The following is a 17,135-nucleotide window of genomic DNA, read 5'->3' on the forward strand; positions in this document are numbered from 1 at the left end:
CTTTTACTGGTCGTTTTTCATGTCCACGGGTTGAAGCGACCCCACATTACATGATATTTAGCCTCTGGAATGCAAATTTTACTAGAGGAACCATGTGGATTTTGAAATGGGATTGGGCTAGTTTTGAGTAGCAATTGGGCGAGTTTTGTTGTGAAAACCTGGCAACCCTGACTGAGTGGCAAAAAAGCCTGCTGCATAACTGGATATAATAGGGGGAACTAAGAAAACATGAGTAAAACAAACGATTACACTAAAGATTGGGCTTGATAGTGTTTTTTTTACAACTTCTCAAAGAAACTTAAAGGGTTAGTTCATCCAAAAATGAAAATTATGTCATTAATGACTCACCCTCATGTCGTTCCAAACCCGTAAGACCTCCGTTCATCTTCGGAGCACAGTTTAAGATATTTTAGATTTAGTCCGAGAGCTTTCTGTCCCTCCATTGAAAATGTTTGTACGGTATACTGTCCATGTCCAGAAAGGTAATAAAAACATCATCAAAGTAGTCCATGTGATATCAGTGGGTTAGTTAGAAGTTTTTGAAGCATCGAAAATACATTTTGGTCCAAAAATAACAAAAACGGTGGTTGGCATCCAGCTTATTGGTGCATTACCGCCCCCTTCTGCTCCGTCACTGTGAAGTGAAAGTGGATATACAACAGACCCGGAAGAGAAGACAATGCTGAATAAAGTTGTAGTTTTTGTTAATTTTGGACCAAAATGTATTTTAGATGCTTCAAAAACTTCTAACTAACCCACTGATGTCACATGGACTACTTTGATGATGTTTTTATTACCTTTCGGGACATGGACAGTATACCGTACATACATTCTCAATGGAGGGACAGAAAGCTCTCGGACTAAATCTAAAATATCTTAAACTGTGTTCCGAAGATGAACGGAGGTCTTACGGGTTTGGAACGACATGAGGGTGAGTCATTACTGACATAATTTTCATTTTTGGGTGAACTAACCCTTTAATCCATGGATATTGACATGCAGCAAGGAATCGTGCTTCCTGACATTTCTGTGTCATCATTCAGTTTTTTTGCCACTCAGTGGGCGTAACTGCAGTCATAGCGGCCAACGGTGACGTGATGTGCATACCCTCTATTGAGTGAGTACTTTTAAGTTTTACAAATCAGATTTGGTGATTTGTAAATATATACATTTTTTTATAATGTACGATTAAATTAGAGATTTTTATTTGGTTAAAAAAAAAAAAAAAGAAAAAAAGCGACAAACTAATAGTTTGTCGCTTTAATTCCTATGGTGGACTAACGGCGTTAGGACCCTGCAGAGCACCGCTATAAAACACGTGGAGATTCAAGCAGCACTCTTCCAAAGAATCAACACTTCACCAAAGCAAGAGACCAAACCATTTCTCTTCGTATCTGTACGTGTGCTCCTTGCTTTTGTTTACACTCTGCACGTGTGACACTGGACAGTGTGAATACAGTCGAGCACAAGATTTCAGCACTATTGTCTTTGTAAAGTTTTCTGACAGCTCTATCGCGGGTCTGCGACCACCCTCCCCTCGCTCCCCTGTGGATTTAATCGTATTGCAGGAATTCCCTCACATCCTCTCCTCCTGCGCTGTGTATGTGTGTGTGTGTTTGGGTGTTTTTTGTGTCAGTATATTATGAAGATCTCATCATAAGGAGCCGGGCATCATGAGGATCTACCGGCGTATGGAGAACTGGTGCCTCATGAGCGGACTGCGCGCGTTTGTGCTGCTGTTAGTGGGACTGACAGCTGGCATCTCCACTCATGGTAGGAGACACACTTCATATTAGTGCTTGTCTTACTACTGTATGTTTACATTGAGTAAAACTAATATAAAATGCAAGTATTGTAAGTTCATTGTTTTTACATGCGCTCACTGGGGCAGTAGATCTTATCCACCCCTACAGGGTGCATATTAGTATCTTATGAAGCTTTTAAGGATGTACATTTTGAGAGTATTGCCCCAGTGACAAGCTGGTGTACCCCTACTATTATTTTGCTTTTTTGAATACTTTTGCAAATTCAAATGCAAATGATTACAGCAACGTGAAATATATGAAAATGGACACTAAAGTGTCTATTTGAAGTGTCCAATTAAACACATAATGATGACAATAATAATAATAATAATTATTATTATTATTATTATAATGACAAGTTTTATCCCAAATATTGTATGTTAAAAGCATGTACGAGTTTAATTTAAGTCAGTTTACGAACAGAATACAGGAGAGTTGCTGGATGAGATAAATAGGAAACCTTGTGTGTATGAGAATGAACAACAATAGCAGGAAAGAGCAGAGATGCACATTTAAATGTGGCTTTTTAGGAGATCCATTCAGCAGTGACCATTTAAACACACTGTGATGTCTGGATGTCCTGTCTTTGTATATAAATAAGATTAAGGGCGTTTAGAAATGGCTTGTGTTGACGTACACGAAGATGTACATTTGAGGTACTTCCCAGTGGCAAGCTGTTGAACCTCTTAAGATACAATGAAATGTAAATAACATAATATTTAAGTAATATAGTGTATATTTAATAATTCAAAAATAAATAATCTTGTGAAGAGATGATGCCAACCTCTGCAAGGACTTCAGATGACGCCAACTCTGAATCAACATGCACAACTGCCAAATTTTCTATAGTCATTATGATCGCAAGTTGTAATAACTGCTTTAATGAGATCATTATTTCTGCCTAAATGAAAACATGAAGAACTGTGCATTTCTGGACATGGGCATTATTTGGACACAGTCAACTCTGATAACAAATGACTCTAAATTGTAATGAATAAACATGCATTTTCTGTAAAGCTGCTTTGAAACAGTATGTATTGTGAAATGCGCTATACAAATAAATGTTAATTGAACTGAATTGAAATAAAAGCCACTAGGGTAAAATAACTGTACAACACTGAATGCATGCTATTTCTTAATTACTTCTCTTGTATGTATTACTATGAGAACATATGTAAAGGCTCTGACAGTTATTCAGTTTGTAGTCATAGATATTGGTGGTGAAAATCAGCTATATATGGGTCATTGATGAATAAGGTTTTTAAAAGTGTAAAAAAACATAATGGAGATATAATTCATTTTGAAGTTTTATTCAGTGTTAACAGTGATATTATGTGGTTTGTATAATCAATTAACACTGCTTTTGTCATTTTTTACAAGATGGACAAAATTTGTCACCAAAAAAGTCATTCGGTTTAACCAAAAGTTTGGTTATACTGAATGAGAATATTTAAACAATGCTAACAATGCTAACATGCTGATATCTAGCTAAATAGCTAGCAAAAGGACAATCAAACATTTTATATTTAGTAAAGTTTTTAAAATATTACAAAATTTTCCATGTTTTATAGCGGTTGTACCGAATGACCTGATGTTTCGGGACATGAGTATGAGCAAGTGAAAACATGAATTTTTCAAATAGTTAAAGGAGAGTAAGTTACTTTGCTTCACGACCATGGGGTCCTTTACAGGTGTCTGAATGATGTCACATCCTGTCACATGATATTGACTGTATGACTTGATCCAAATTGATCCCTTTATATTGGTTACTCCAAATGACATCAATGAAATTCACTTTTCCGGACATTATTTATCATAACAAAGCAACGACTTCTACACATAATTTTAATACCATTTTGCACTATGTTGATATATGATGTTATAAAATCATGCCAGAATAAAAAATATATACATTTATTACATTTTAAGATATTTTAATCACAAATTAAATGGCTGTATTGGCCTTTGGACGGTTAAACCAAATGACCTTTTGACACTTCAAAACCTTTTATAATTAATTATAAAAATATAATTAAAAACTTTTGGATTCAGTAAAAGAGAGCTAGTTGTACTACCTTACGTACTTTGGATGTCATGTCATGTCTTTGTTTTTATTATTAAGGCCTTTGGACAAAAAATAAATAAATAAATGACCCGTCACGTCACTGACCCATAGATTAGATCCAAAAAAACCCCAAAATAGTCGCTGTTTGGATTTAAATAAGCAAGTACTTTATGATTGGATCATTATTGCTGTAATTATTATGTTTCTAGCATGTTATATGTTTGGCAACAGTTCTTCTAACCATAATTGATGCAATATGTAGCTTTTCATTTCTTAAGCAACCATTTAGGAAGACACATCATTGCCATATTCCAGGATGACAATGCCAAGATTCCAAAATTATGAAAGAGTGGTTGACAACATGAAGAATCATTTTCACACATGAATTGGCACCTTGAATTCATTGAAAGTCTTTGGGATGTGCTGGAGTAGACTTTATAGAGCGCTCACTACCTCTTGCGTTGTCAACACAAGATCTTGACCAAAAATTGATGCACTTCTCGATGGAAATAACATCACAACAATTATTTCCATCAAGAGGTGCATCAATTTTTGGTTGTTTAAGAAATGAAAAGATACACACTCCATCAATTAGAATGAGAAAAACTGTTGCCCAACATATAACATGCTAGAAACATAATAAACACTGCAATAATAATCCAGTCATAGACTCTTAAGCATTTGCCTATTTAAATCCAAACAGCATCTCTCTCTCTCTCTTTTTTTTGGCCAGGCAGTGTATTTTGTGTTTAACAAATGTGCTTGTCAGTACTCCAGTTTTATTAGGTCAGTGGAATTACGTTTAAAATAGGCTTTGTGCATGTGCTACATTTAGTTCTGTGCTGCAGATGGTTGGTGTACAAGGTAAGAGTTTGTTAATCATTAGGTTACACAAGGTTAGGTTTTCTCTTTCACCTGTCAGTTTCACTATTTAATTCATCAGATCATATTGTTTCTACAACACTGTTCTACATCTCATATTTTTCTCCTCCTCTGCTCTCTCTTCCACTAGTTCATTCCTCTAAGCTGGTGATCAGAAAGATAGTAATTACAGCAAAGGCAGGATGATAATGTGTTTTCGAGCTTTGATTGCAGGGTACTCTTGAAACTCACAGTTTGATCACAGCAAATGAAACCGAATGCAAACAAAAAGAACCCCTGAAATGTCTTTCATATGTCTTTCAGTTACTTGATTAACGGTGACTTTATGTGTATAGATTGTGTGCATGAAAATGTCTGAGGGATGCTGTCTTGAAACAGCACCTTTTGAGGGCAGTATTTTGGCTTTGTGCTTAATGGCAGACACCTGTGTGTATGCGAGAGTGTGTGTGTGTGTCATATTTCCTCTTGTTAGCACCTCATTCCCAGTGCTGACAAGCTCCTGAAGTTAGCAGGGCTGACATGGTTTCTCAGTATCACATATGACAGCAAAAAGTACCTAGAGCCATTAAAATGCAATTTGAGACTATCCATCCATGGCTAATTTGTTTCTTGTGTTTTGAGACTATTTGTGTGTGCGTGTATGTGTGTTTATAATGTATTCATCCATGGCTTAAATGCTTATAATCCAGCAGAGTGGGTGGAATTGCTGATCCAGTATTCTGAAATTCTAATCGAAATCCCAAATATTTGAATTCTGTATCTGATCTGAATGGCTACTAATCACTCAAAGTTGCTTTGCATGGCCAAACTCTTCAGGACAAATTAAGTAAACTTGTTGCATTTCACATGGCATTTCAGTGCAAAAAACAAACAAAACTTTATAATAAGTGATGTTTGTGAACATTTTTGTATTGATCATGACAGCAGAATAAGAGATCTTAATTAGTGAGTCATTGATTGATTCATTCCAGAGATCTTAATAAGTGAGTAATTTATTCATTCATTCGAACAATTCATTCAAAATGGTTGATTCAATCAGAAACAAAGCAAGTGACTGTCCATTGTCCACACTTCAGAGTGTCCATTGGATGCACACTTCAGATTCTTGCTGGAAATGGTAGGTCATCTGGGTACTTGGCATGTATGTTAGTTTTTTGCAAAAAAAGCAAAACAAATATATATGCGTAAAAATGATTATTTTCAATCTTCATTCTGACCCTCTGTCTGAAATGATCCATTTTTAAGGGACAGCTCCTTTGAGGCTTGTCAGTAAACTGGCTAACGTCATTGCATAGGATACAGTATCAATGCCCACTCACTTTTGTAATCATTATATAAAGCTGCCATTTACAGAGTCATTATGAAATCATTTACTCGTGATGCAGCTGCTGTCAGATCCAGTACAGTTGGCTGCATCATCTTTCAACAAAAGTTTCTTTGCAAACTCTCCATTACATTGTGCCTCGTTTACAAAACAAAATGCTCCGAACAAACAAGCGATCCAGGACACCATTAAAATAAACCATCCACTTGATTCTGAAGCAGGGATCCTTCTCAAGTCTGTATAAAATGTGTATAAAGTGTGTATAAAATCAAGCACCTAGGCATGCAGACTGCTTCTACAAACATTTGTGAAAGAATGGGTCGCTCTCAGGAGCGTGGTACCGTGATAGGTTGCCAACTGTGCAATAAGTCCATTCGTGAAATTTCCTCACTATTAAATATTCCACAGTCAACTGTTGGTGGAATCATAACAAAGTGGAAGCAATTGGGAACAACAGCAACTCAGCCACGAAGTGGTAGGCCACGTAAAATCACAGAGCGGGGTCAGCGCATGCTGAGGTGCGCAGAAGTTGCCAACTTTCTGCAGCTACAGACCTCCAAACTTCGTGTGGCCTTCAGATTAGCTCAAGAACAGTGCGTAGAGATCTTCATGGAATGGGTTTCCATGGCCGAGCAGCCGCATCCAAGCCTTACATCACCAAGTGCAATGCAAAGCGTTGGATGCAGTGGTGTAAAGCACGGACTGGACTCTAGAGCAGTGGAGACACGTTCTCTGGAGTGACGAATCACGCTTCTCTGTCTGTCAATCCGATGGGCGAGTCTGAGTTTGGCGGTTGCCAGGAGAACGGTACTTGCCTGACTGCATTGTGCCAAGTGTAAAGTTTGGTGGAGGGGGGGGGGGGGGGGGGTAATGGTGGGAGGTTGTTTTTCAGGGGTTGGGCTTGGCCCCTTAGTTCCAGTGAAAGGAACTCTTAATGCTTCAGCATACCAAGACATTTTGGACAATTTCATGCTCCCAACTTTTTGGGAACAGTTTGGGGATGGCCCCTTCCTGTTCCAACATGACTGCGCACCAGTGCACAAAGCAAGGTCCATAAAGACATGGATGAGCGAGTTTGGTGGGGAGGAACTTGACTGGCCTGCACAGAGTCTTGACCTCTAGAACACCTTTGGGATGAATTAGAGCGGAGACTGCGAGCCTGGCCTTCTCGCCAACATCACTGCCTGACCTCACAAATGCATTTCTAGAAGAATGGTCAAAAATTCCCATAAACACACTCCTAAACCTTGTGGAAAGCCTTCCCAGAAGAGTTGAGGCTGTTATAGCTGCAAAGGGTGGACCAACTCCATATTAAACCATACAGATTAAGAATGGGATTTCATTAAAGTTCATGTGCATGTAAAGGCAGGCATCCCAAAACTTTTGGCAATATAGTGTATGTGCCTGTGTAACATCACAGATCCCGCAATATCAACCCTGTTGAAAAAAACAGCATATGCTGGTTAGGTATGTTTTGAAGTGTGGCAGCTGGTTTGAGCTAGTTTATGCTGGTCTTTAGCTGGTCATGAGCTGGTTTAAGCTTGTCAAGTGCTGATCTAAAGCTGGTCCTAAACAACTAGCTCCAGCTCAGGACCAGCTTATAACCAACTAACGACCAGCATAAACCATCTCAAGCCAGCTGCCATGCTTCAAAACATACCTAACCAGCATATGCTGTTTTTTTCAACAGGGAAAACAAGACATTTTTGGAGCTTGATTAAATAAAAGCAGTGTTTATATTGAGGATGGCTTTTAAGCTATGAAATTTGCAGGATGTTTTAATGGTTCAAAGACCTCTTACATCAAAAGATATAGGCAAATTTGATTTCTCATGTCATGACCCCTTTATAGAGTCTTTTAGGTGTTTGTATCAGTGGTGCATCAATGCTTTATAATTCCAGCAAAGTATTCCAGTAATCTTCCACATCCACCACAACATAGAGCTTACAGTAGAACTGATCCGCTTTCTCCAGGTTTTTGGGGGGCACATTTGTTCTGTTTTGCATAATTGTGCATGATTTGCATTATCCCTTCAGTGAATCGGATATTAAAACGACTGCTGGATATGGAAGGAAATGGTGTGGTCAGTAGAACAACTTGTTCTTAAGCTGTGCTCACAATTTGAGCACACAAAATTTCTATGGACACTGCAGCGGTTATAAAATGATGTCATCTTTTTTAAAAAAACATATAATGTATCTAAAATGTAAAACTATACAATCTAATACACTTTACTGCAATTCTGCAATCCTGCAAAATTAAAGTTTGCATTCTTTTAATTCAGCTAAGAGGTCACACCTTGAATTATCAGTCTTTTATTGGTTATACATCATCAAGGGATAATTGGCGGGCCAGACTTCACCAGACTTGAAGTTTGGAGTACAGTGAAATTCGCATGAGCTTGTGTTTCCTGTCTCCCACATTCACATATGTATGAATGGAAATCAATGGAAGTCTATTGTGACCACCCCTGTAGTAAATTCTGAAAGCCATTAAATTCAGAAAGAGGAACGCATTGATAAAATAGTGGTGAATTTGGTGGGAATTTCCATTTGAAATCTACAGTTCCCTTCCTGTGTATGTTAGCTTTTCATTTGAGAAAGAGATAGGTAGTGACGCTTCTGGGAGTTTTTTGGATAATGCTTTGTGTTGAAGGGTGGGGTGATGTGATCACCAAATTTTGACACCGTTTTACCACACCCTCTTGATTCTGGACCATGTGTGTGTTTATGTGTTTCTGTTTAAAAGGATTCAGGCTTGCAGTCATGTGGATCACTTCACAGTGGCCTTGGCCTCCATGAGTCATCCATTCTGCATGGGAGGGGTCTGGTGTAAGGAGAGTGACACACACTAACACACAAAAAAGAATGATTGAAAAGGACTTTGAATTGCAAAATCTCTTGTGGATTGATGTAAGGTAGATGCATTCTTATGTTCATTGTAGCAAGGTTTGTGTACAGGGAAGGAGGAGGCGGGAACCAACGATCAACGTAACTTTAATAATAATAAATATAAACAAGAAAATTAAAGCTTTCCTCATGGAAGACTCCAAGTCCAGAAGTCCAGGCCACCCCTCTCTCGTCCTTCACTGTCGTCACTCCTTTTATCCTTCCAGAGCTCCTCCATGGGACTCGAGACTGGTGTGACGTGCAGGTGATGCTAATTAGCACTCGCACTCCCGGTCTCGCTCCATTCCCACGGCTCTCAGCCCCGCCCTGCTTGCCACATATCTCCATCACCTTCCAGGGGGCTCCCACAAGACTGCGCCCTACGGCCTGGCAGTGGCGCTGGATACCCCTCGTTGGATGGCCCTTTGTCTCTCCTCTGACGCCTGGTGGACGACAGTGGCTCACCTGGCTTTTTTGCACCCGGCAGTTCCCTCGTTCCCTGCTCCTCCATCCCCTATCAGATGGCAGCCGCCCCTTCACAACCCAGACGGATGGCAGCAAATTCGTCTACCCCACCAGGCCTGGCCCTCTCTCGTCCTTCACTTTTGTCAGTCCTTTTATCCTTCCGGAGCTCCTCCGTGGGACTGTTGTGGTGCTCATTAACACTCGCGCCACCAGCCTCGCTCCTTTCCCACGGCTCTCGGCCCCGCCCTGCTTGCCACATTCATCTCAAAATTTAAAATGTTAAAGGATAAGACACTGTACTGAAAACACTTTCACTGTTTCTAAGTTTCTGAAACAGTTTTGACATGTTGAATGCACCCCTGTTGTTTTCTGCATTGATCCAGAGCTCAATACTCCCTAAAGACACACACAAACACACTCTCATTCACTGATAGGCAGAAAAGCCCAGTTATTGATTGTGGCTCAGACAATAGAGCTTAGTTTGTGCAGTCAGGTGGTACGGGTCTGAGCTCTTTGCACTCATTAGTCTTTCACTGTCATTGTGTGTATGTGGTTTTGGGCAAACGTTGTCATTATGTCAGACATATTATTAGACAACTAAACTGTCTTCAAAATGTATTTTATGCATATGTATTTGTGAATGTGTTGCATTTGTGCAGATCTTTATTTGGGAATATATATTTATGGGGGGAGGGGGGCTTCGTTTATTCGAAGTATGAGCACTAATTATATTTCAATAGCTTAAACTCTGGAGCATGTAAAACACTAGGTGAGAATGAGAATGAGAATTAGATTAATGAGAATTAATGAGAATTAGGGACCTTGATTGGAGAATAATATGCATTTATACAGGGTCAATGAATTAATGTATTTTTAATTATGAAATTAATCACTGGTTAAGTTAATAAGAATATTTTGTTGGCCTATAAGAACAGAAACCAGTGAATAATAAGGCACTTATGGCTGCACTTGTTTCATAGATGATCTTGCCAACATTAATTGCATTGTGCATCCATCCATCCATCCACCCACAATTTTGAGAACTGTTTTGATTATCTGAGATCAATTTTCCTTCATTTTTTAAATAAATTTTTAAATTCCAAGTATAAATGTGGCTATGAATCCAGTATATTAAATGAATAACAGAGAAAACCTTCCCCAAGATAAATATGTTTCTGAAAAGATAGATGCTCAGCAGGAGTCTTATCCATAAAGGGCCACTGTTTAACGAGTCTAATACCATAAGATGCCACTCATAGTTAGCCTCAGCCATTTAAGCTGTCGATCTTCCAAACTCTCTCATTTCTTTCCTTCTTACAGAGCCTCAACATCATAATCTGTAGCTACACATCAATACCAGTGAGCTCAGTGAGCGAGAGAATGACAGAGTGAGAGAGAGAGATTATTATAGCAAGGTCACAAAGTCTATAGATTCTCTCAGTCAGTAATCTCTCTTCATTCACACCATCACACCCGCATTAGCCATTTACCAACACACTCACTCTCTCGAACTGACACGCAGCCTCTTAATCTCCAGTTCTCTCCACTCACTATCGCACTTTCCTCTTTCAATCTCTCACCTCTCGTCCTGTTTCAGCAGCTGACTCTCAAAGTGCTGACGGTGCTTTTCCAGGCTGTTAGGAGAGAACTAATGTATTCATCTCATCCACTCGGGAAACCTGAAGACGCTGCAAACAAGAAACTTATCATTAACTTGTCTGCCTAGTGGTAGAAGAAAGTCCTCATTACTGATTCTGAATTTGAGATCAGTTTTAAGTTCCGTAAGCTGGAAAACATTTCAGTATGACTGAACTGTGCTCGCTGATCGCTTTGTATTCTTTAAGGAATTATGCAAATCTGGTAATTTGCAAACTTATGGTTTTACATCAAGAAACATATTTTAAACTTATTTGTTCTTATTTGAATTTCAATAAATTAGTTTCATAAATTTAATGATTCTTAATGTAATGATTCTTTCTGTGAATATGAATGGAACCGATTGCTGTAGTTAATGGCTCACAGATACAATGATTCGGTTAGAGTGAGTCAAAATTTAACAGATCAGTTCTTTGGTCTAGTCTGACTCAAAATGACCCAAGAACTGTGCTGACTCCTAAAGGCAGGAACACACCAAGCTGACGGTCGGGCAGTTTTTGTTCATCAGCCGACTACCGTCGACTGAAGTTGGTCCTCGTCAGCTGTTTTTCAGCAGATTCGACATGTCGAGCGTCGGTTTGGTGTGTCAGGGCAACTTTGGACCCAGGCGCTGCCGAAGTGAGCCAACCCCACAGTCTGGTTTCGTTGTCATTAGTTCGTCGGCATCGGCTTGGTGTGTTCCTGCCTTAATGATTCATAATAATAAGATTGGACTCCGTGTTTACATTTTTAAGCTCTATCCAGTGTGGGACATTAGATCCCTCTCTCTTTAAATATGTATTTTGAGCTGGGGGATGGATGGATGGATGGATGGATGGATGGATGGATGGATGGATGGATGGATGGATGGATGGATGGATGGATGGATGGATGGATGGATGGATGGAAAAGTACAACTTATGTACTTCTACCCAAGTGGAAATATAAACATCTACTGGGAAAAAAAAGGTTACTTAAAAAAAGATTACTTTGTGATCAAAAACATAGATGTCAAATCTGACCAGAGCATGTGTGAATAATCATGCCTGTTGATTTCAGAGAATTACACAGAAAGCTTTTCAGACATAAAGAACGCAGTAAAAGTCTCTCACATTGGATTACTTTACACCATTACAAACACGTGCAATGGTTTCCACACATGTCGTTAAATTCCCACATAAAAAGGTTCTAAACATCTTGGACTTCCTTTGTGGCAAAGTCACTTTAAGACAAGTAATTTCACTCGGCGGCCATCTTTGAAACGGGCATGCAAGTGCAGCTCCTATCTCTTTGAATGGAGAAACATCAAATTCTCAAAAACTGTTCACAAAGCTTACAATTAAATTTCTTATTTGAAATCACCAATGAAATCTGACAACAACTGTCTCATAAATTTAGTTTTCAGGCTGGACCAAGCTAATGCGCATGCACAGTCCTAAGCGTGCATCTCCGAACACTAACTGTTATTATAGCAACCGGACCTACAGTGACATGATGACTTCACCAATCAGCAAATAACTCTTTTACTTAGAAGTTGGGACTTATTCCGCCATATTGCACGTTGCACTTTCTCCCATTCTTAGGAGTGCATCATTTTTCTGTATATAAAGTTTTTGTTGGTGGTCTGTTTAAAACATAAATTGGGCTTTGTACCAATAAGGAGAATATAACCGAAGATGTTAGATAAATAATGACTGAGCAGCAGTATTTAATTTAAGCATTTATTGTGTTTTTTTTATTATTATTCAAATCTTTGCTTTATTTCCTCTTTCTGGCCCCAAACTGATTCAACAGAACATCTATAAAGCACTCAAGCTTCATTATAATGTGAACTGATGAAATGTTTGGCCTGCTGCTATCAGTGCTGTATTTAGTTAGAACGCTCAATGGAATTTCATTATGTTCAATAAAACACATCCTTATGCGCATGCGCGTAAGCCCACACACGTTCTCTGGGGTTTTCACGTTGACACTAGACTAATAAATCTGGTCAAGTCATCAGCCCTTGCTTCAAATAGCTTGAGCGTGATATGGGTGTGAAGGGAAAGAGAAAAAAAAGGTACACAAAGCCACATTCTGAAGGAATGATGGTGGAGGCTTGTTACCAATGTAAAATAATGTCTGAATAAAAAAAGAAAGATTGCGGTGCAAATATCAGGATGATTATTGTGAATTAATCGAGAGAAACAGAAGTCGTTATCACGATTAAGATACGATTAATCGTGCAACCCTACTGCTGGGTGTTGTGTAGCTACTTTCATGAATATTCTACTCAGTTGACATACTTATTTTTGAATACTAAGCAGCAGGGATGGAAGCATATAGAGCAAAACAATGACCGCCCACTTTTTCAGCAGCCTTGGTTCCGGAAGTATTTTTCCCATTCATTTCCTCCTTAGGGATTAAACAAAAAACAACATAAACGAAACTACCCTGCCCTGAGATGAATGAAGACATTACAAACTTTTGTTTTAAAGCAAAAATGTATTTGAAAACTAAACGATGCTAAACAATGAACTATGCAGCCCATGATGCTCTATAAATGATGTAATCAAATAGGTAGGATTAATTGATGTAAAATGACTAACTGTATATTATCTATCTATGTTTATGTTTAGTTAGTTTCTTGTGGCATTAATAGGTAAAAATCATGACAATAGCTTTAAATTGAATTTTATTAATCTTTTCCTGATTACACACAAATGCCAGTTTTATGCTAGTGCGTAAAGCTTCATCCTGAATTGAATCCTTGCACAAAAACAGCAAAAGGAGAGGGAAGCGTGAATGATAACGACAGACAGGAAATTGGGTCTGGGTAAAGGAAGTATGGGGGTTTATACATATGTGTGCCTGTGTGCTATGTATAATATCCAGAATGACAGGATGTGCACACATATTGAAACGTGAGTGATAGCTTCCCAGTGGGGGGAAAAGACATTTCCAGAGTGCTGTGCCACTTCCTGTCTCCTTCAGAATGCTGAATCGTGGGTAATAATGGGTGTCTGAGAAACCAGCAGCAGAGAGCTTTGAGCCCAGTGTGCCCTGCAGACCGAATATGTGTTATTATGAGCTGACAAGTTTCTCATTGAGTACATATGTTCTCTATTTATAGCTAGCCATGGCATTCTAGTGCATTAAGTATGTGTATTTAGCTGTTTGGTTCCTATAGTGTGCCATTGCAATGATTTGGTGATCATTTCGTTGAAGGATTTGAGTATCTGACTTTTACCAAAAGTACTGTGGCATAGTTGTGGTGCTGAATGGTAAGGCTGGGTATTGAGTTGACACAAATTTCCAATGATTCCAATTTGATTCAATTTCGATTTTGATTCACAAGCTTGTGATCTTGATTTAAGTTGATTTAGAGGGATAGTTCACCCAAAAATGAAAATTTGATGTTTATCTGCTTACCCCCAGCACATCCAAGATGTAGGTGACTTTGTTTCTTCAGTAGAACACAAATGATGATTTTTAACTCCAACCGTTGCCGTCTGTCAGTCAAATAATGGGAGTGAATGGGAACTTGGATCAATAAGAGTCGAAAAACCTTGCATAGACAAATCCAAATTAAACCCTGCGGCTCGTGACGGCACATTGATGTCCTAAGACATGAAACGATCGGTTTGTGCGAGAAACCGAACAGTATTTATATAATTTTTACCTCTAAAACACCACTATGTCCAACTGCGTTCAGCACTCGGTTAGTGAGGTCTGATCGCGCTCTGACAACGGCAGTGATGTTGTTGTCAGATGCAGTTGTCAGAGCGCAATCAGACCTCACTAAGCGAGTGCTGAACGCAGTTGGACATAGTGGTGTTTTAGAGGTAAAAAATGATATAAATACTGTTCGGTTTCTCGCACAAACCGATCGTTTCATGTCTTAGAACATCAGTGTGTCGTCACGAGCCGCAGGGTTTAATTTGGATTTGTCTATGCAAGGTTTTTCGACTCATAAGTTCCCATTCACTCCCATTATTTGACTGACAGACGGCAACAGTTGGAGTTAAAAATCATCATTTGTGTTCTACTGAAGAAACAAAGTCACCTACATCTTGGATGCACTGGGGGTAAGCAGATAAACATCAAATTTTCATTTTTGGGTGAACTATCCCTTTAATACTGTGCAAAAGTATTAGGTCATCACCAGCTTTGTTGTTTTAGCAAAGTTTTAATGACCCGCCATATTTATTTTTTTGTCTTTATTACCTCCGGGACTTCTTCCAGTTTCTCAAAGAAGAAAATCTGAGAAACTTCTCATCAGATTTTGAAAGTTTTCTTGGCCTTCCAGTCATTTTCCATTCCATTTAGGTTTAAGAGAGCCAGGTTCCTGCTATTGCTCAGATGTAAGGGGAGGTCACTAAATATTTACCGCTTTAGCCTATAGAAGAAAAAAATACTATGGGAGTCTATGGGGACCATCAACAGCGGAAGAAAGAAATTCATACAGGTTTATCAGCGGATATGTTAGGGATCTGTCGATAGAACCCTGCTTTCAAACACTCCCATGTGTATCTGTGTAAGCACTTTAAAGATGTCTATTTACATGTTTTTGAAGTGTTGATCATTGTAGCCAATCACAGACCTATCTGTTGAGCGTGTGAACACAATGGCCAATCAGAGGTGTTTAAGAATCCACTCAACAGTGCTCAAAATTCTCAAATTCCCATTTTCTGTCTGATTAATTAAAAAAAATAACAATTATAAAAATATATATTTTAAAGGGTTAGTTCACCCAAAAATGAAAATTCTGTCATTAATTACTCACCCTCGTGTCGTTCCACACCTGTAAGACCTTTGATCATCTTCGGGGCACAAATTAAGATATTTTTGATGAAATCCGATGGCTCAGTGAGGCCTGCATTGCTAGCAAGACAATTAACACTTTCAGATGCCCAGAAAGCTACTAAAGACATATTTAAAACAGTTCATGTGACTACAGTGGTTCAACCTTAATGTTATGAAGTGACGAGAATACTTTTTGTGCACCAAAAAAACAAAATAACGACTTTATTGAACAATATCTAGCGATAGGCGATTTCAAAACACTGCTTCATGAAGCTTTGAAGCTTTACGAATCTTTTGTTTCGAATCAGACTGCCAAAGTCACGCCCCCCAGTGGTGAAACATTGAAATTTCGAAAAACATATATGCAGTAAAGATGCCTCGTTTACTGAAATCACGTGACTTTGGCAGTTCGATACGGGCTCTGAACCACTGATTCAAAACAAAAGATTTGTAAAGCTTCGAAGCTTCATGAAGCAGTGTTTTGAAATATTGTTGAATAAAGTCATTATTTTGTTTTGGTTTTTTTGGTGCACAAAAAGTATTCTCATCGCTTCATAACATTAAGGTTGAACCACTGTGGTCACATGAACTGTTTTAAATATGTCTTTAGTAGCTTTCTGGGCATTGAAAGTGTTAATTGTCTTGCTGGCAATGCAGGCCTCACTGAGCCATCGGATTTTATGGAAAATATCTTAATTTGTGTTCCGAAGATAAACGAAGGTATTACAGGTATGGAACGAAATGAGGGTGAGTAATTAATGACAGAATTTTCATTTTTGGGTGAACTAACCCTTTAACACTTACATCTTATTTGAAAAAGACAAATTGAGTGAAATAATTTTCCTTCAGAATGCGCATGACAGGTAGGTGAATGTGTTTGTATGTAATTCAGTGAGGAAGAGAAAGAAAGAAGGGAGGGTTTCGGCCCTCAGAGAGATGAGAGAAAAAAAACATGTTGTGCTGTCACTCCGCTGCCTCTGCCGCTCTTAAGGCTGCACTTCTCTACACTGCTCTATTGTGCACCTCTGTGTCTGTCTTACACCCCCTCTCAGTTTCTTGCTCTCTCACTTCATGTCTGTCGCCCTCATTCATAATGTATTGCATAGTGTTGAGGTTCAGCTGAGGATGGAACGCTTTGGCCCTGTGGGGGCACAACGCATTCGCTGAGGGGAAAGAAGAGAGAAGCCTTTTGATTTAGACTGATGACGCAACTACACTCACGAAACACATAAGCAAGTCAAGTTTATCATTCTTCTCATTACATGCTAGTGTGAGAAAAATGAAAT

The 17,135-nt window shown here is 38.8% G+C and overlaps 1 protein-coding gene across 2 annotated transcripts in view; it reads left to right on the forward strand.

Annotated features, from left to right (window-relative positions):
* Positions 1-960: 960 nt before the first annotated feature.
* adam12b (ADAM metallopeptidase domain 12b) overlaps positions 961-17,135 on the forward strand; it is a 125,137-nt gene continuing 108,962 nt past the window's right edge. For both annotated transcript variants that reach the window (XM_048191792.1, XM_048191793.1), the window contains exon 1: positions 961-1,773. In XM_048191792.1, the coding sequence (XP_048047749.1) occupies positions 1,674-1,773 (100 nt within the window). In that variant the 5' untranslated portion in view covers positions 961-1,673. The remainder of the gene's footprint in view (positions 1,774-17,135) is intronic.

The sequence above is a fragment of the Megalobrama amblycephala genome, linkage group LG5 (assembly GCF_018812025.1).
Source record: "Megalobrama amblycephala isolate DHTTF-2021 linkage group LG5, ASM1881202v1, whole genome shotgun sequence".
NCBI lineage: Eukaryota > Metazoa > Chordata > Actinopteri > Cypriniformes > Xenocyprididae > Megalobrama > Megalobrama amblycephala.